Raw genomic sequence first — 21,458 nt, 5'->3', positions numbered from 1 at the left:
GAACACTGGGGCTGGGGTGAGCACGGAGTCAACGCGAAAGAAAAAATGACTGACGACACATCTGGAGCACTGTCCAGATGCAATGCTGTCCATCCATCCTTTCAAATTCAATTCAGCACTTCAATTCAGTAACACTCTGTCCTTGAGCTGTCCTTTTATAGAACGTCTTTAAGCCCAGAAGACTGTTGGATCCTGCATGATGACTTGCCTTTTGGCCTCAGAAAATGGATGATGTCTGGCCTTAAGGATCATTTGCCTTACTCCACAATGTATCTTTTATCCACCTTATACCGTCATCCAAACATCCATCTATCTACTAATCTACTGAACTTTATAATATAATCATTTATGTGTACTGCCAAGCAACCATGCATCCATCTCTCCCAAAATTAAATTGTTTATCCACAAAACTCTTAAAAATCCACACAAAAAAATAATTATTTTACCATTTTAAATAACACACCATTTCCATTCCTATATTCTTTATAATAAAAGAAATTCTGCCCCAAAAGTCCCAACCTACATCACACCTTAACTGGACCTACATCAGTGATAAACTCCCCGATGTCTTCAGGATGAGGTATGCTGGGCCGTATTGGGTACTGGGACTCCGGGATGACTGGCCTTTCGTCCACTCTCCTTACTCCCCCTGGCTTGCTCATGATGTGCTCAAGAGTCTCGGGCTGCTGCAGCTGGCTCAGGTCGTAGTCCTACAACATGGTGAAAGGTTCTGTAAGCAATCATTCTGCATATCAAATGCATTGTTTGATTTTAAAGCAGCAGGCCTGAGCAAATCTGCTCCCTTTTCAGAAACATGCTTGTATTCAGTGTTAAAAGGATATTTTAGGATAGTGTACTATATTTTGTGCATACTACACTATCTAGACAAAAGTTTGTGGACACGTGTGCTTTTTAAACCTCCCATTCCATATTTGCCCATTTCCTGTTATAATAACCTTCACCATTCTAAAAAGATGTTGCACTAAATTTTAGAGTGTGCTTGTGGAGATTTGTGCTCATTCAGCAACAAGTGTGCTAGTAAAATCAGGTACTGATGTAGGGTGAAGAGGTGCAGTCAGCACTCCAATTCATCCCAATAGGGTTGAGGTCAGAGCTCTATAGCAGGCCACTTAAGATCCTTAACTCCAACCCATGTAAAGCATATTCTAATGGAGTTTGCTTTGTGCACAGGGGCAGTGCTGGAACAGGTTTGGGTCTTCTACTTCAAGTAAAGGAAAAATGTAATACTACTCCATCTGAAGACACATTACTTATACATTTGTTTGTCTCCAGCTTTATGGAAGTTTGAGAAAGAACCCCATATTGCTAGAAAAGTTAGGTGTCCCAATACTTTTGTCCATATTGTGTATCTTAAATACATTGTTTGCTGTTTCTCAGCATACAGTATTAGAGAGAACGGTAGACATTGTCCTCGTTAAGTTCTTTCTATAGAAACCTTCATCTAGGTCATTTTAATTGTGATATGGTCTGTGTGTGTATGAGCCCAACCTGATCCTCCTCTCCTCCTCCCTCCTCGTCATATTTCAGTATGTTGTCCCTAACATCATCCTCTGGGTCAATGAGAAGAGGTTTGGTCTGTCGTTCCTTCTCTCTGCGCTTCATCCACACTACGAAAAACAGAACCATGCCTGTGGATAGCATTTAGAAAGAGCCAGGTTATAATGCATTTTATAACAGGCCGTACAACAGAAATTTCAATATTTTCTTTTTGATTGATGGCGTGTCTGTCTTTATTTAAATTTATTTTTCTTCTTTTTTTAATCACTGCTACACATATCAGTTATGACTTAATATCGTAGAAATCAAACTCTATTAAATTAGTTACTCCTCAATCCATCCATCCTTGTACTGCACTCTGTCTTTCAATCATCCACCAATCCATCCATTTTACTGTCAAACATCAATCCACATACCATGGCCCTTTTTTCTATCATTTATCCATTCACCTATCCACACGTGCACTCCAATTTCAATCAACCGTCAATACATCCATGATTATTAAAATAAACCATGTCATTAATACTATATAACCCATCCATCCATCATCCGTCCATCTATCTGTCCACCCACCCATCCATCCATCCATCCATTCATCCATCCATCCATCCATCCATCCATCCATCCATCCATCCACCCACCTTCCCATCCATCCATCCATCCATCCATCCATCCATCCATCCATCCCACCAACCCATCCATCCACCCACCAACCCATCCATCCACCCACTTTCCCATCCATCCATCCATCCATCCATCCATCCATCCATCCATTCATCCCACCAACCCATCCATCCACCCACTTTCCCATCCATCCATCCATCCATCCATCCATTCATCCATCCATCCATCCATCCATCCATCCATCCATCGAACTACATGTACTTTATATACACTACATCTCCATATACACTCCATGCCTCTCTACTAACAGTCAAATCACTCACCAAATCATTCCATATAATCTATGAGTGTTGGATGTACCACATGTCTAAATAGTGTGGTGGGTTAGATCATTCCTCCATCCACATTTCGGTCTGTCCTTACACCGTTCGTGTACACTGTGTGATCCATTCATGTACCATATCGATTCATTCAACACACTGTGCTATTGATCCATTGTATCATTCACCCACTCAGTCCCTTACTTACTTAACAAGATTATGATACAGATGAGGATGGCGATGATGGCGCCTGTGCCCAGGCTTGCAGATGCCACTGCTCCGAGTGAAGTACAATCTCCATGCTCATCGCAAGGACACACCTTAACCCTGATGATGGAGCGGTTTGTTAAGGGAGGGTTTCCCGAGTCTGAGACCAGGATGGGCACGCGATACACACCGGCTTCAAGGTATGCGATCCTCAACCTGAGCTGAGCATATTCACCTGGAGAGCAGACACACACACATTAATGGGTGGCTGAATAGAGAATCAAACCCAATGCTTCAGGATTACCAACTGCACATGTTTAGAATTGGGATAATACATGGATATGATTGATGTATTTATTATCTGGTGCAAGATGTTTATTGTCCCACACTGTCTTGTGTTGTCTTGTGTTGCCTGTCTGTCTGCACTGTTTTTGTCTGTAATCTGTATATGTGTATGTTTTGAACACGTTATTTGTTCATTCTGAATCATTTATTTGTATTTAGTTATTTGTCATTCGAATTTTTATAGACATTTGATCCGCAAGTGTATGTCTTTTTTATACATATATTATGCATTATTATAATAGATATTATGTATTTTTACATGGGAAACTAAGTGCATTGTCTTTTAAATATCATTTAGGTAATCAAATATAAAGTATAGACAGTGTGGTACCTTAATGAGTTTTGAAGTACATTACTTTACTTTTCCCGTAAAAATTTACCTAAAAATGGGCTTTGCATTTCTATCAGGGAAATTTATGAGCTTGCCCTTACCGAATGTTCTAGTTTTTTAAAAAGCATCCTACCATTCAGACGTGTAACGGTCCAATTGCGACGAACAGAGGGAGGGAACGAGGGCAGCTCGAAGACATATGGTCCAGCATTGGGCTCAGTATCAGCGTCCGAGGCCGTGATGTTGATCCTGGAGTTGGGTCTTGGCCTCTCACACAGCTGGGCCTCTCTGGGCACCAGCACTGGTACATTATCATTTACATCAATCAAATAGATCTGCAGAGTCCCTGTTCCTGTGGCAGGAGGAGAGCCTGGGCGAGATTGAAAGATAGATATAGAGAGAAAGTGACAACGAGAGGGGGAACGTCAGATTCTGAGATTAGAGGTGGACAAGCTTTGGTTTTGAGGTGATAACCTTGCTTTTGAGGTGAGGAGAACATTTGTTTAAAAGGCAGAGGAAACGCAATGACTATCTTGTGCATCTCTGGTGGCCTTTGGCAGAATGCACCTTACACCATCTTGCAGACTTGCAGGTTTTTTGATATTACAAAGCCTCAGCCCTGCTCATCATATTGTATTTGATACACAAAATACTGGTCAGAACTACTATTTATTATGCTGGATTACACCCTGGATGGGTTGCCAGTACACACATGTATCACATACATTCACACCTAGGTGTAAAATAGCATAAATATTTGGCTATGGCATTCATCATATCTATTAATAGGCATATTTTCGGAAGTCAAAAGAATCCTGGAGCCAGGAGCTGTAAAGCAGCAACACTGCCCTCAAATTAAAACTAGTTGAATAGTAACTTGAGATGGCAGAGAATACAAATACAGATGATGGTGGAGAAGAGGAAATATAAAGAAAAAAAAATATCAGAGATGCAGATGGAGACAAAATGAAAGGGAAATTAAGGCTTAGTATTGAGAGAAATGCGACAACTGAGATGTTGATATAGTGCTTTACACCTGCATCACTTTTAAAACCTTCCTTTGGTGACAAATATACCAAATGAAACGATGCATAAATATCTTGCATGCCTTTTTATTTATTTTTTTTATCTTTAATGGAGACGTGTTCTTACAGACGACGTCTCTGCAAAATGACTTTCCTAAAGAAAACAAATGCGTCTGTTCCCCTTGGTTGAGTCTGACGAGGACAAACAAACGGGGGGCTTTATGGAAGCCTGGTGCACACTCACAAATCTACTTCTTCCAACATGAGGGACATAAGATACAGATCGATTCGGAGTAATGGTCTTGTGCAGATATCCGTCAAATGCTGCCTGCCACCATGCATCGAGGGGAAAAATGTTTTAAGTCACACAGAGTGGTGGGTTGTGTGTAAGTCACTTCCATATCATGATGTAACAGACCGGTTAACAAAGCTTTCTGTTTAGAACGCCAAGACTTGAAAGCTACTAGAGTGAAGTGAAGTCTGTTCACCCTGATCAGCAATCTATTGGTGAACTTTTTTTCTTTCGGGCAGGAGGAAGGGGGCCAATAAAAAGATATGGCAGTCCTGGCTGGTGGCCGCAGACAAAATGAACTTGCAGGTACGCCGTGATTGCATTTTGTCTACACTTGAGTTTTGTGTAAGGTCGCCATGGAGGAGTGGAGCAAATAAAGCCAAAAATCCAATCTCGTCAGAAAACGTGTGCTTGCAATTGTTAAGTGGCTTCCAGTCAATTGGCTGTTCAAAGCTTGCTGAAGCCTTACACAGAGGGATGGCAAATTGTTTTCAGCTGTCAAAAATTGTCCCATCAAGACAATAACGACATACAGTACATCTATAAACATCCCTACGATGACTTACCGTTATCTACAGCCAGAAAACTCGCTTCATACACGTTATTTTTCACGTAAGGCGATTCCCGATCCAAAATGGCTGTCGTTGTGATCTGGCCGTTTGTCCTGTTGATTCGGAGCCAGTTTCCAGGATCGGACAGCTTAGAGTACCTAAAACATTAAACGCAGAATTGTACTTTCAAACAGTAGGTCATGAGTTTAAATCACAGCATCACCAAGCTACCACTTCTGGGCCCCTGAGCAAGGCCCTTGACCCTCAACTGCTCAGTTGTAAGTTGCTCTGGATAAGGGCGTCTGCCAATCACATCCGCTTGTTATTATTATTCTCCTCTTCATATGGTGGTACAAGAATTAAACACCAGATATTTTCTTTATACAGTATGTATCAAATCAAAAGCACACAACCAGCAGAATAACAACAGTAAATAGCTTAATATAAGGATCTGTAGCAATGCAGAATTATTCACCCTCAATCAAATATCAGCACTGACACATTATTATTTTACAGGCTACTGAATAAATGATGTGCTGGTACTTCTCAGAGACAGTCAGAGTTTGCTAGTGGCAAAATGCCCAAGGTCAGACAGATGTTCACAATTTGCAATGGGTGGTGTTTAATGTCTGGCGAATAGAAAAATAATTAGCTTATCAATATAAAAAGCATATTTTAGAGCCCCTCTTAAAAATTTATTGTGGTTCCTTCTGCCAAAAATAATCAGGGGTTCTACCAGCGAAGGAATAGTAACAAAGTAAAATTAAATACTTGAACAGAATCCAATTTTTGTCCTTCAAAGTGAACTACTATGGTACATAAAAGATAAATAGACCTAAAAGTTTCAGTAAAAACGTTGTCACGTTTGCAAATAAATACTACAAACTTTTTAATCATTCATCTTAAAGATAAACAACAGCCATATAGTAGAAATATACCTTGGATGGGTGATCAACATGCCTGTGCACACATATTCTTACATTTATTCACACCAAATCTATCTGCCGGCATGAAATGTGATTAAAAACCCAGAAAACCAGGAGTAAACCCAGGCAGACAGACTCGAACCAGGGACCCTTTGTGGAGGCAACACTACTCGCAAATAAATGAAAATTGCAAAACTCAATTTTCGGAGGTGAGTGTACAGTTTAATGATTTTTTTTAAACACATGTAAGTAAGTCCTTACTTTTCTATCACTTATTCCAATGTGAGAAAGTTTTTTTTTTCTTTGGGAGAAAACCTAGTCACGTCCACATGGATATTTGACCAGGATCAATACTGGAAAGGACACAATTGATAAAGTGACGAGACACACAGGGGGAACGGGGATGGGTACTTGGGACCAGTTCAGCTCATTACCATGTGACCTCTCTGCCCAATTTCCTGACAAACAAACACAGCAGGGACTGAGAGGAAGTCGATTAAAAAGAGGATTTGCCAATTTCTACTTAACTGCAGATGGCAAGGTGGATCACAGCTGGAATGAAAGGTGGGACATGCTATACTAATGAGCACAGCTGAGAAGTCTGAATCTGTAATGTATGTTATAGAAATAGAGACCTTTTCAGAAATAGAGGTGTTGAAATTTAGTTCAACGAGAAAAATCTAGTCTTTATCTAGTAAATCTAGTGTTTTTGGTTTTGAGGTACAGAAGATGGTTATAGTTTATTGCGTAATGTCAGAACTTCTGTCCAAAGTTATGTTGTGATAAAACATAAAGCTGTGTCCACATACACTATTGGAAGGATATTGTACATTCATTTTTATTATTATTATAATTTTACGTTTTATACTGAAAAAACTGGACAGTGTTCTAAGAGATCTAACAGAGACCAGACCCAACACATGTTCATTAAAAATAGCTATTATCAGGAGCTACAGGATACAAACAGAGATGCTTTGGTTGGTTCAAGATTTCTAGAGGGATTCTAAAACAGTAACACAAATCATTGTGAGACAAACTTTTTTTCTTCCACATTTATCAGCTAATATTATTTTTCTATCAATTTTTTTATTTATTAGTGTATTTCGGTTCCATGGTGGTCTAGTGGTTAGGATGCGGCACTCTCACTGCTGCGGCCCGGGTTCGATCCCTGGTCAGGGAACCAACCCCAGCCATTAGGGCTGCACAAACCTTAGTGCCGGTCCCAAGCCCGGATAAATGGGGAGGGTTGTGTTAGGAAGGGCATCCAGCGTAAAGACGTGCCAAATCAAACATGCGGATGGTCCGCTGTGGCAACCCCTAATGGGAGAAGCCGAAAAAAAGTTTATATTGTAGTGTATTTTATTCTTCTATGAATTTCCTATCAGGATGCCATTTTCTCTGTGTCTTTGGGGTGGAACCACATAAATGATTTGGTTATATTATATAAAAAAATACCTGCATACAGTTTCTCTGGACATCATACTGCTCCTCAATCAAGACACAAGGTAATTTCAAGGTAAGAATTAAATCTAACTGAAAGATGCCTCTGATTTTAGCCTTATGGTCATAACTCACAACTGTTCCAACTGTCTGAGAAATAAATTCTGATGTGGACAATTTCAGTAATGCTTTGTTCCATGCATTACGCATTACTAAACTCCTAAATGATTACTAAATTCAAAAAATGGCATTAACTCCATTAACATTATGGAGAGGAATTTGGATACTATAGATTTATATCCAAGAGCTGCTTTTGTAATCATAAAAACTGTTCTGTGCTCTTGCATGGACTTTTACTCACAATCTGCTTAAACTGAACATCCTTTCAATACACTTTGCTCTCCTACACAAGTGTACTTTAAAGATTTATAACTCACTGTCACTTTAAAGAGCACCAGCTCCATTTTTATGTTCTGGTTCCTCTAAAAAGATTCTTCTGCATGTCATCGCAGAGTTTTTACTCAGCACTGTTGCCTCTGGTTGGCTTAATTTTATATATATATATATATATATATATATATATATATATATATATATATATATATATATGGGTTACCTTTGTGAATATAATGTATCTACAAATAAATATTTATTGAGCTGTTCGTTTCAGTTTACAAATCTCAGTGTTCATGTCACTGTTCATTTGATCACGTCAGGCTTCACTGGTAAGATTCGCAAATGTTAGGAGGCAAAGTGTTACCCCTGTGAGGCATCACCATGAAAAACAGCCTAAAGCCCATAAAAGAAAAGTGGGAGAAATGGCTGGAAATTGGATCTGCTCTTTGTTCACACCAGAGACAAAATACTGTCAGATGGATTGTGTAGTCAATACATGATGCATCATTTATGAGAGAATCTGTACCATACATTGCAAACACAGCAGAGCATAAATAGCAGGAAAAACACAGGTGTTAATGAGGTTCAAGTGCATGAAGCATGATTTATAACAAATTCACAGAAATGTGTATATTCCCAGCGATTTTGAATACTGGTTAAATAATGTTAGCATTGCATACTTTTGCACAAGCTATGGCAGTAATGACTCACGCTTTGAGAGTGCTAGAGGCTCGTGCCTTTCAGCCGAAAGCATTCCAAGCTTTGAGTGGAATGAAGGCTGTAACATTGCCGAAAATAAAGCCTTGAGGTCCTCGATTGGGATAAAACATCAACAAAATTACTTTTATTATTTACTTATAGATAATCCACTGACTGACCATTTCTAGCGCGCGCTCTAGACAATATAACAGAAACCCACTTTATGACGCAAAACAAATGTACATAAGGCTATGAAAAGATCACAAATATGCGTGTTTATTTTTATAGAATGGAGTTAGCGCATGGAGATATAAACGTTCCAAGGGCAAGATAAAAAAATACTGTACGCGCCTTTGTAAGCAAACTTCCAGTGGAATCTTAACCTTACAAGTTGCTTCAACTGAATAAGGTCATGAAAACTAATAAGATGGAACGGGGAGACAGGAACACCTTCCTAGGGATTAAAGTAAAGGTCGTCTAGCATATGTATTCCTGTGGCAGACTGGTCCTGGTGCCAGAGTTTCTAGACTTGCATACTGTGGCTCCTGTCTTAAAGGTTAATTAATATACTTAACCAATTTTATGTTCTTATAGTCCCATAATATGAAAAGACAGCTAGAAGAATGACGCACGTGCACTTTTAAAGTAACCTAATACAGCTACGAGGAGATCAGTATATTTATTTTTGGATCTTCAGAGCGAGATAGTCAAGGTCAAATTTTGTTTAAACAAGCAACGAGTGTGGGGCCATGTCTTGTTTTGTAAACATTTTCCAGCCTTCATTTTGCCAAATATGTCATTGAATATAAAAGTTAGCGCTTTTACCGAATGTCTTGAATGAAAAAGGTGGTGCTGAGTTTGCCCTTAGATGGCATAATAAACTTCATGTAATGTTTGGGATTATGACAAGTGGTTCCTGATTTTGGAGAAAAAAATAATCTTACTTTGTTAAAAGTTTTGATTTGGTAGTGTGTGACATTGGAAGCAAATAGAACTAATAAAACTGCAGCAGCTTTCACAGTAAAAGGCTGTAAAAGAGGGTAGTTTTTCATAACTGACCGTCAAAGTTGTTTTGCTCTTTCCATGTGTAACTTTTTACTGTGAAAATCAACCAATTCTAACCGGCCAAAACTATTATAAACACACAAAGTTGAAGCGGAGAAAACACACACACATGCCCTACCTGACACTCTGTTGAATAAATCGGTCTGGATCCTGAGCGGCGAATATGGTGAGCGTAGTATCAGCAGGAACTCCCTCCTCAAAGCGAATAACTTTGGGGTTGGAGGGGAAAATGGGAGCCTCGTTCACATCCAACACGGAGATGGTGACTCCCGCTGTGGATGAGAGAGATGACGGGATGCCACTGGCCAGATGGGCCTGATTAGATACCACCACGGTCAACATGAAGGCCCCGTTCCTCTCATAGTCCACTGGCTAAACACACATGGAATGCAAATGCAGTGAGATGAAGGAACTAAGCAACAGCAGGAGACCACACTGGATTTAGGAGTGTCAAATCTTTCCTAATTACGTCCCTTAAGGAAGCTTGTTTTGCCTGTGTGCATGTTCACAGAGATGCAGACCTGTGGTGAATCGTGATTCTAGATCTAGGTCTCCAATACTTTTTCTAAATAAGTACATCGGTGTGGATGGCACAGTTCACAAACAAGTAGCTGCCTCAATAAGAAAAGAAAATGCACTTCTGTATATCAGGGATCGATCAGTTTTCAAGAATTCATTCTTTTTAGTTCCAGGTAATATGTTAGAATGCAACTAATCTCAAAATACAATACTTTGATGTATGATGTTTCTAAAAGAAATTAACATGATTATAAGCTCCCAGAAATTCTTCTTTAAAATCAATAATTTTGTTATACAATTTATGTATAGGAAATAAAATAATTTTTTTTAACTCCCTGTTTATCACCAATACGTTACTTGTTTAGTTATGAGGGTATAAAAGACACAAAGAACAGACTAAAGGCCAAACTACAATCTACACACATGACTTCTTCTTTGTATCAAACACACACCTTGACCACTGTGACTCTGCCGTCATTGGTGAGTTCGTCCGTGCGGATGGTGAAGTGGCCCATCGAGTCTCCGCCCACTATTCTGTAAACTGCGTTCCAGTTGGGCGTGTGAGGCTGGTCCCGGTCTCGCACAGTCAAATTGGCCACGATTACACCCACTGCATTCTCCGGCACCTCACCCAGGAACTAGAAAGAGAGCGAGAGAAGGAAAGAGAGAGAATGAGAGTTAATACTGATAGATTAATAGAAGTTTCCATCAACTGGTGAAAAGAAATACAGTCGTAATCAGTATGTTGCAGTTCATTCTAGTGCTCAGAAATTCTACAAACTATTAAATGCAGTACTGAAATTTCTTTTTCAGATCCATGATGGTTCAGAAAATAAATAAACAAACAAACAAGTTTCTGCAATGCTTAATATTTGCCAACGCTTGAGCCTTTCAGTGTAGCTCGCCAGAAAAATCTGGCAGATTTTCAAAAACCTGTTTGCTCATCTCTCCATGTTTAAGTTTTCACATCTTTGCCTTGCACTGCCTCACTCTGATTCACCACCTGCCACTCACAGCCATGTGGTGAAGCTCGCCTTAGTGATATGTACCGCATAAAACACATACAAAATATCTGCTTCTTACACACACACACACACACACACACACACACACACACACACACACACACACACACATATTATCACTGTCCACAGCTGCTTGTTAAGCTTCCGTAATCTGGTGCTTGAAGGAATTACCATGTGTGTCAGCCACATGCTATCTACTGTAATGGCTTCATCATGTACAAATACTGCTTCCAAACTTTCTCTATAACATCACTGACTGACACACACACACACATTTGCCATTTGCCTTAGTATCCTTATAAGGACTCAACCGACATTAATGCTTTTGTACTCCATCTAACATTAAAGCAACTCTGTGGTTTCTCTGATCCTCATGGGAACCAGCCCAAAGATGTTGGGATATTATTATCCTTGTGGGGACATTTGATCACCAACCAAGATATAAAATCTGCACTGCAAGAAAACCCAAAGACCGGAAAAAGACATTTGTAAATATTCAGCTTTCCATTTTAGTTGAGCATAAGCCCAGTGATCTCCTGCCTGACACTAGTAGAAACCCCTAATGTTCTTTTATGGCGTTTGGTAACCATCTCAAGGTTTGGTGGTTCTGAAATGCTTTTCTACTCACCACAGTTGTAAAGAGTAGTTTTCAGAGTTACAATAGCCTTCCTGCAGTCTGAACCAGTCAGGCCCTTTCTCCTCTGACTTCTCTTACTAACTAACTGAATAACTAATACTTTCGGTACACAAAACTTCTGCTCACTGGATATTTTTCTGTCTTTTTGCTCCGGTCTAGGGACTGTTTGTAAAAATCCAAGAAGATCAGACAATTCTGACATTTACACAGTTACAGATATCACATTTTTCCTTATTCTGATGTTTGAACATTAGCTCAAACTTTCATTCAGTATCTGCGTGATTTTATGCGTCACACTGCTGAGCAATGACTGGTCGTAAAAAAAAAAAAAAAACCTTACTAGGAATATAAAGTGCTAGAAATCTACTCAATAAAATTGCGAAATGATCTGAAGAACCAAGCAGCGTAAAAATAAGCAGTAAACGCTACAGAAAAGGCTGTGAATAAAAATAAAACGTGTGCTGTGAAGTGGAATTGTTCACGTTAGTAATAACGTGTTGGAGACTCGAAATTGGATATATCTTAAAAGTCTAATTATCAGCCAACTCACATCAGGAGGCAGCAGTCAAAACAGATTTTCAAAAAAAAAAGATGAAAGAACTTTTTTCAAAATTTGTCAGCAGTAAAGGACAGAGAGATCGAGGGAATGAAAGCAAAAGAGAGCAAACACTAAAGAGAGAGAGAGAGAGAGAGAGAGAGAGAAACAGTGGGAAAGTGTGCCAGAGAATGGCTAAAATAGAGCAAGCTAAAGAATTGGTGTTGGTGGTGTGTTGGGGGGGGTGATGTGATGTGATGTGATGCTCACTGGCCTTAATCATGAGCCCATCAGAGGATTCTGCTGTCCCGGTGCTGCTGCATGCTGTCTGAACAACACACTAGCACTACCTGATAAGCAGAACACACACACACACACACACACACACACACACACACACACACACACACACACACACATCTCCCAACCTGCCAAACAGTCACACACAAACTCTGCACTGCGTAGATGTAAAGGGCATGCTGTGGCAGAGATAAATTGTAGCCTCCAAAAAAAAAAAAAGAGCCAGCTCTCCAAAAGGGAAAGTTGCGTCAGCTCTACTGTCTACATTCAAACAGCAAAAAATGAGTCCATTTTGTGGAACATAAGCAAACACTTGTTGTGTCTATGGCACCTGGAATGGTGCATGCACACGTTTCAGAGTTGTAGTGATGGAGTTTTATACAGATAACAATGCCGTCGAACACTGAAATCCTGGGAACTTTTTTTTTTTTTCGTGAGCTCGACATAATGAGTTGTTTTATCGCGACTACATTTTCTCATGATATGGACATAACGAACATTGTTTCCTCCTGATCGTCCACATGACCGCACTGGGAAAACAACTTTTGTTATGTCGAGTTCACGAGAAAACAAGAAAGGATAAAATATTATAACGCATGGCCTGATAGCTTCGGCGTGACGTCTGTGAGCCGTATATGGGTTTTACTTTTAGCACAAGGTCTTGACTTTTGTTTAATTAGACACCTGGGAAAAATTCATAAAGACCTGTATTGCTACACTGTTGAAACCTAAAAAAAAAATCAGGTTATTTTTTACTCTATTTTTTTATAGCTTGGATAACAAAGGTGAAACAAAGACACATTTCTATACCACAATAACTCTATTAGTAGTTTTATCTGCTACATAAATGAATACATGAATCTGTTTATATTAATACGCTTGTTCCGTTGTCATATAATTTCTATAACAACTCATCCTCAGGGACTAGTTTGGCATATAGTCATTGATATGTCTTTGTGACATTTTTTTGCGACATCAACCTAACATTTATTGAATAAAGGTCAGGAGAGGAGTGAAAGCTTTCTGGCTTCTCAGTCAAATGTAAAACTGTGGTATTTTTGGTCTATTTTAATTACAATGGTTGAAAAAAAGAAAGATTGGTGAAGGAATCTGGATATAGCTGCTATATACAGGAAAAACCTGCTTTCACAGACAACAGTCAATTTATATGAAATGGCTATGAAAAAGTAGAAAGTGCGACATATTGCTCATTCATCAAAAAGGAGTAAGAGGAACACACACAGGAAAAACTGCCACAAATTTCCACCACTGCTGCTGCTGCTTCTGAGAAACATATTTCTCTCAGTCTAAAATGAATAAAACATACAGGTGCTTCTAAAATCAAAACCAATAGCCCTGCTTAGTTTACATCCCCTTGAGCAGTAGCCCCTAATGAGCTTGCTACGGTTTCTCCACACCTCAGGGAAGGATGTTCAAACCTTCTGGCTGCTGTCATATGCAAATACTTACTGATCATATCAGTGGCAAGACTGTGACAAAAACATGGAGCATTTATGCGAACGAATAGCAGGGCCTTTGGGTTTGCAGTGGTCTTTAATGCGAGTCTAAGGGGGGATATGTGGGCTAGCTGGGTAAAGGACAGAGTAAGAAGGGCAGAGTGAGATCATTCAGTACTACCGTGTTTTTTTTAATTCCGTAGAAACGTTAGAGTAGCGCACTGCCGCGCCATTGCACAATGCCTTTGTTGTTAATAATGAATCAAAGCTCGTACGCGGGTCAACGAGTTTTCCGCATAGAAGCGCAAAAGCTAAGTGAACCTCAATGCGGACCACATCTGTATTCATGGGTGAAGTATTTCTTTAACACGGTAGGAGTAATGTCGAGCACGCCTGACTTGTGAGTCATTCGCAGCCTACGTTCCTTCGCCCTCTCCGTCTCTCTTGCTCTGTGTTTGGCAAGCTGGTGACAGAATAAATTCCAAAGTGCAGCCTGGGTTCCTCTGCTTTCATCCTCGTCCCTGCACTTTCCTACTCAGCGCTACTGTCATGCAGAGACAAATCAAACTTCACAGCCTCCTGCACTGGAGCAGAAGAAACTAGACTGTAGGAGAGTTTGAGGTTTGGGCACAGCTAGAGAAGGGGGAAACAACTGTGTTACAATCTGATGTAATCTGCAAAGTCTGTGCTTTGCACAGTTCTGCTGTCTGGTTGATCCTGATGTTGTTCCATATTATTAGTGTCATACTTACTCTGCCCTGTGTATTTATTGTATCATACCGTACTTGCCACTTTTTTTGTTTTTTTTGGGAAAAAATGATTTAGGTAATTATTTTGGTGTCAAATATGTATCAGTTAATATGTACTGAGATGAAGCACAAATGGATTATATTTGCTAACAATACTATACTATACTATTTTTAAGTAATAGGAGGTTCAACTGTTGCTTCTCAAGAATTTTAGCCGCAAAGCTGAATTATTATGCAATATTGCAAATATGGCAACATCCCTAAATGAAATGTACTCACACATTGTTATGAATAAAGAATTCACCTGACTATAACTATGAGACACAACTGAACCTGCAAGCAGTTGTAAGTTGTATTATCTTTGTAAATTCAATCCGAAATCATGGGCCGATGTTACAGTGAAGTTGTAGCTGTAAATATCCATCTCTTATACACTGTAGGAACATTTTCGTGGAAACCTGAGCGTTTGATTCACATGCGCATCCTGAAAATCTCATTCTACATTCAGTTCATATTTGCTAATACCCTTCACTCTTCTGGGAAGATGTTCCACTAGGGTTTGGAGTGTGCTTGTGGAGCAACAGCATTCTAATTAATCCCAAAGGTGTTCAATAGGGTTGAGCTCAGTGGTCTATAGCAGGCCACTCAAGATTATCCACTACAAAATTTGTAAAGCATATCCTCCTGAAGCTGGCTTTATGCACTGATGCATTGTCATGTTTAGGGCTAAAGCAAAAATTTAATGATGCTGCAATCAAAGACATCCTATAAAATTCTGTACCTCCAGCAGCAAAAGAAATGTCGGGTGTCCAAAACCCTTCTCCATATAATGTCTTTGTAATTCATTCGCATGCTCTGCTTGAACTACCAGGCAGCAATGACATAACCAACCACAGTAATGAAATATAACGAAGCCTAATCTTCAATGAATACACTGAACAACACAATAAACAAAACGGTATATTAATCAATAAATATAATAAATGATAAATGTTTTAAATATTTTGGTATGTACCTAGCCTAGAAAAGTGTACAACAATGTGTTGATCTATAGTAATGTCATTTTTTGGAATATTAGATATAAATGTACTTACTGATCATATTTCAATGTGGTCTTTCCACAAAAGTGGAGCTAGAAAAGTTCAAACCCTCCTGGAGTAAATGAGAGCAGAACCTGAGCAGATATAGAGAACTCAAAAGTTAGAGCTAAAGTTAGACATGTGTTATGGGGCCAAGAATAATGTTAGTGACTGCTAAAGCATAGGGAGCAGCTAGAACAGTGCAGACAACTCAGGTTAAATTAGGACAGAGTTGGAGAGAGCTAAAGCTGAGACCTTTTCGGAATAGACTAGGTTTGATGGACAAAAGTATTGGAACAACTGACTTTACCAGCCATATGTGGTTCCCCAAACTGTTGCACAAAGCTGGAGGCACACAATTGTATAGGATGTATTTGGATGCGATGAACACTTGAACAAGAAGACCAAAATTTGTACCAGCAAGACAATACCCCTTTGCACAAAAGCCAGCTTTGATTACGCCAAACATTTGAAAAGCTTCTGCAATGTCACAACATTTATTCTCGTCCAAAGTTGCAGTAATTTTTCACCAAGATCTTGATAATAAGATATTGATAATGGGAGAGTTGGAGTCTTCTCCAGAACATCCCAAAGATTTGATCCCGATGAATCCTGGCATTGCCATCTTGGAATATGCCTGTGCCATCAGGGAACAAAAAAATCCATTGATGGAATAACTTGGTCATTCAGTATATTCAGGTAGTCAGTCAGCTGACCTCATTCTTTGGACACATAATGTTGCTGAACCTCGACCTGACCAACTGCAGCGACCCCAAATCATAGCCCTGCCCCCACAGACTTGTACAGTAGGCAGAAGGCATGATGGGTGCATCAGTTCATCCACCTCTCTTCTTACCCTGATGTGCCCATCACTCTGGAACAGGGTAAATCTGGACTCATCAGACCACTTGACCGTCTTTTGTTACTCCAGAGTCCAATCTTTTAGCTTGAAGCCTTTATTTCCGATTAGCCTTACTGATAAGTGATTTTCTTACCTATTTGTTTAGCTAAATCCAGGTGGTGACTTTTATTTTTTTTTGGATGGGCAGTGTGTGTGTGTGTGTGTGTGTGTATGCAAAAGGGCGTAAAACAAAATATGTGAGTATGAATGGGCTTAAATCCTGGCATCCTCTAAGATCCTGCTGACGTTTTTGCTGAGAATGGAGTGGTTTTGTATTTCAACTGTGAATATAGTGAATAATTACAGTTGCTTTTTGGAGCCGGTGAAAATGCCAGCTAGTTAAAAAAGTTCACGGCCACCTACCCTAATCTCTGTGTAACTCTCAGTCTCAGGTTAAGAGGCAAAGTTTTTCCACTTTATCTTTCATCATACACTACAATTCTCTTAACAGCAATTTCAACCTTCAAGAATTCATATTTGTCAGTCAGTCAAAAGTTTGATCACCCGCTGAGTAATTCTGTCCGAGTCATTTTCTACCTGTGTGAATAAAATGCTGCATGGTGACGCATTACTGCGAATAATAATTATATTTGAACAAGTGATGATTCATCTCACAGGAAATACTGTACACCTGATGAGACAAATATATAAATCACAACTAATCACTCATAATGTTTTGTTGGAATGAGTCAAACTTTCAGTGAATCAAGCGCAAATGTAGGGATTGAAGTGGCTTTCTTTTTTTAATGAGCTCAGACAGAACGTTGTCTGGAATGGTAATTTATAAAAGTAAAACTGTATTATTAACAAAAATGACAAAACAATAGTAGCAGACAAAACTGTTACTGCAAAGTGCAAACAAGCAGACTTCCAGTCAAACGTCTTGTTTTTTTAATTATAGCTTTAGCACTTTTTAAACACCGTCACTGCCACAGTCATGTCAAAACGGTTCACAACGTCAGTCAGTAAGTGAAAATATAAAACGAGTGTTCCTTCACAGATTGTATGCCCACTCTCTCTAGTCTATTAATGGTTTTCCTGAAGTAAAAATGCTCTTCTGAATAGATCTTAACAAAACAAGGTCTAGAAATTCTTTAAATATACTGTCACTACCACTGGCCAACATGTCAGAGATTTGCTATGTGTTGGATGTAAACACGGGGTTTTATTATTTACAATAAACAAATAAATCCAAAGGGCAAATCAGACATTAACACCAGGATCAACCCCAGGTATACAGAAAGCAGACCAAACATGAGAAAACAAGACTCAAAGTCTTCGAGTCACGTGATTGATCTTGTGGTGGAGTCTATAATTTGTTGGGTTGATGGGAAATTGAGTTTGATTTTGGCATAGAATTCTAGAGATTGGAGTTTGTGAGAGGAATTGATCAAGAAGTGACAGAATTTCACACAGGTATTATTAGTAAGATTGAAATAAATACATATACACATACAACAGGTCATCTTTTTGCCATCTCTACTGTAAACAGATAAGTGACATCCATCATCTGGGCTTCAACTGCACATCAGCATCTGTCCACCTACTGCTCATATATATTTTCAAGAGCTAGATCATTGCGAATGAGCCCTTTGCATGTTTAACTGAAAAGGTTTCAAATGAGCCTATTAAAGTCTCAGCCTATTATTCATTTATTCAGGCAGGTTAAAGCCTATTATTTCATAACTATTCAGAGAAACTTAATGGGAAAAAAAAGCCAGGAATGTACATTTTAAGCCACAAGTGCTGGGAGTTCAAGGTATTAAGATAAATGTGTTTCAAAATGAAAGCAAAAAATGGAAACATACAGTTTTAACAACTTTTATACCCCAACACTGTTCGATTCTCAATACAGACTCATCAAAATGTGTTCATTCATTTACAATAAAAGTGCAGCAGTGCAGACTGCAAAGTTTATATTTATTGTTGACATGATAAGGCTTTCTGAAGTAAAGCTGTTCTTTCAAGTTTCCCACCTCACGAACGCCTTCCAGTTTCCTGCAAACATGAAAAAGGAAGGCTCCAAGGCATGTTGAAAACTTTCTGCTGCCACGGCACAGTGTTTTCCAAATCATTTCTATTATTTTCTGTCCAAAGGAATGAGAGATGTTCTTGTTGTTGATGAAGGCATGCTAAAGTGGCAGGTGAGACAAATGAGTTAAAAATAATTTGAAATCACGCACTGGCAAATGGCGGGTTATAAGCCTGAGGCTAGCAGTAAGTAAGTGCAAAACGAGTGCTGAGACACAACGATGGAAAACAGAAGGATGGAGCGACACAGGAGGGACACATGGGTGCAGAGACTGAGTAAAGAAAAAACAGGAGATGGAGGAAGACAGGATGGTAAAAGCGAGTGTGAGAAAGAGGAGAGACATGGGCTGACAGAAACAAACGCTGTGAAAAAACAGGGCCGGGAGCAACGTGTGTGTGTTTGTGTGTGTGTGTGAGAGAGAGAGAGAGAGAGAGAGAGAGAGAGAGAGAGACAGAGTGTGAGTTTCGACAAGGAGAGAGACGAGCCAGACGCCTAAAGACAAAACACAGCCACCTGAGGCTAAACTGGCGTCGGCACCAAACAGAGAAAATGGATAGAGACAGAGTGGAAACGAGGAAGTGGAGTGCGATCTCTCTCAGCAACAAGCACACAAACTCTTCACATGTCCTATTTCTCCTCCTCCATGGGCACCTATCCTGGTTTACCCTTCACACTCTTCCTTCTCTTTCACACACTCGTGCTACAGCTTAGCGCTTCCAGACCTGCTGTGTGTCGACAAGTTTTTTGCAGTACTGCTTCAAGGCTAAAGTGTATATCAGAGTGTGTGACAGGCTTGAACGCAAAAGAGCACAAAACAGCATCGAGTTCCTTTGACATAAGGAGGTAAAGCACATTCACCGTTTTGGCGTCGAGCTCTGGAGGGTTGTCGTTGATGTCGGTGACGGTGATGAGAGCCGTCGCCGTGTTGGAGAGGCCGAAGTTCAGGCTGCCCTCCATGTCTGTAGCCTGCACGATCAGCGTGTACTGAGAAACTTTCTGCGAATGACAAGAAAAAAACACGACGCTTAGCAAAAACATCTGGAAGATATCACTACTTAAATCTATATAGTTAGGAAACAGCTTGAGTGTAAATGATTGGAAAAGGATTTCTTTTCTTCTTTTAGTCCAGGATGTGGATCTCCACTATCAGCAACCAAGTGCAATCATAGCGCAATGTTTATTATCTAACTAGAAATGAACAACCTGTATGGTGATTGACCTGGTCCGAGTGGACCAGATGGTAAGCTGTAAAAGCTGCACATTTGGGGAACTATTTCATTAATTATCTACATCAGACAGTGTACATTCAACAATTTCCTTATTCCAAAATATTTCTGAATAGCTTGTGGATAACTTCAGTGCAGTAGTTCCTGTCATAACCTCTGACCCACTGGTGAACATGAAAAGCACATTTACAGATGGGTACATTTAAAGATTCGCTTTCTGAAAGACCCAGGACCTCTAGCCATCTTAAAGCAATCAAACTTCAAGCTCTTCTGTGTTGCTGACGTTTTGTGTAGCGTTATACAGACGCCCCCAATTAAGTTACGTTCCAAACGACCGGGTTAGGGCTATGGGTTAGGGTTAGAGTTAGGGTTAAGGGTTAGGGTTAGCGGGGTAGGGGTTAGGGTTAGGATTAGAGGGTTAGGGGGTTAGGGTTAGATGGTTAGGGTTAGGGTTAGGGTTAGAGGGTTGGCTGAAAGTGAGGGGGGTGAGGGGCCTGGGGTGCAGTCAGCGTTCCGATTCATCGCAATGACACACGATTCTCAATGTTAAATAGGGGTGAGGTCAGAGATCTTGAGCAGGTCACTGTAGATTTTTCGCTCAAACTCGAAGCATATCTGCATACAACCGACTTTGTGCACAAGGTTTGATCAGTTTTGGGTCATAACTGTATACGTTTGTGGTCACTGTTTGCAGAAGAACAACCTATAGATGGAAAAGTCAGGTGTCGAAGGACTTGTGTCCAAATAGTATTCATAGCTTATAAATACAATGACATTTGACCAAAATGTTCGGTTCAACCGTTTCCACTGACGGTACACATTTCACAACAAAGCAAAGGAATGAAGACTGCAGAGGAAAAGAAAGCTTTCAGAAAGGAATAGGAGCAAGTGAGTTAAATGCTTGCGAGTGTAAACTTCGTTTGCTGCTTGACAGGTAATTATTTCGCTTGGAAGGTTCTGGTGTAAATTGTTATCCACCCAGGCTGTACCATTATAATTTAAATGACAATGTTAGCTAGACAGGAAACAGAACTTAAATGTCTGTTGGTGTTTAGCTGTGTCATTTGCATGGGTGCTGTGTACAAAGGGAACGCATTGTGGGAGGAAACTTTTGATCCAGGAACGATGCTGCAATCAAGCTTATGGGATGAATTAAAAGAAGCGGTGTAGGTGTTGATATGCTAGTTTTTTATTGAATCAGGAGTTTAACTGCTTGAATGGATCGAGTGTGAAGAGTGAAGTTAGACTTGCATTGTGCA

At 39.8% G+C, this 21,458-nt stretch overlaps 1 protein-coding gene across 5 annotated transcripts in view; it reads right to left on the bottom strand.

Moving 5' to 3' along the window:
• The window catches only part of cdh4 (cadherin 4, type 1, R-cadherin (retinal)), a 412,242-nt gene that overhangs the window by 2,147 nt on the left and 388,637 nt on the right, over positions 1–21,458 (bottom strand). For 3 of the 5 annotated variants that reach the window (XM_046875037.1, XM_046875039.1, XM_046875040.1), the window contains 8 exons: positions 19,832–19,969; positions 10,711–10,896; positions 9,858–10,111; positions 5,229–5,371; positions 3,479–3,715; positions 2,671–2,904; positions 1,510–1,649; positions 531–710 (listed from right to left, as the gene is read on the bottom strand). In XM_046875037.1, the coding sequence (XP_046730993.1) occupies positions 531–710; positions 1,510–1,649; positions 2,671–2,904; positions 3,479–3,715; positions 5,229–5,371; positions 9,858–10,111; positions 10,711–10,896; positions 19,832–19,969 (1,512 nt within the window). The remainder of the gene's footprint in view (positions 1–530; positions 711–1,509; positions 1,650–2,670; positions 2,905–3,478; positions 3,716–5,228; positions 5,372–9,857; positions 10,112–10,710; positions 10,897–19,831; positions 19,970–21,458) is intronic. The other 2 variants (XM_046875038.1, XM_046875041.1) reach the window with 1 other exon arrangement.

Source organism: Silurus meridionalis, chromosome 19 (genome assembly GCF_014805685.1).
Source record: "Silurus meridionalis isolate SWU-2019-XX chromosome 19, ASM1480568v1, whole genome shotgun sequence".
In the NCBI taxonomy this organism is placed as follows: domain Eukaryota; kingdom Metazoa; phylum Chordata; class Actinopteri; order Siluriformes; family Siluridae; genus Silurus; species Silurus meridionalis.
Note: the sequence above shows the minus strand (reverse complement) of the source record. Positions and strands in the feature narration are given on the sequence as shown.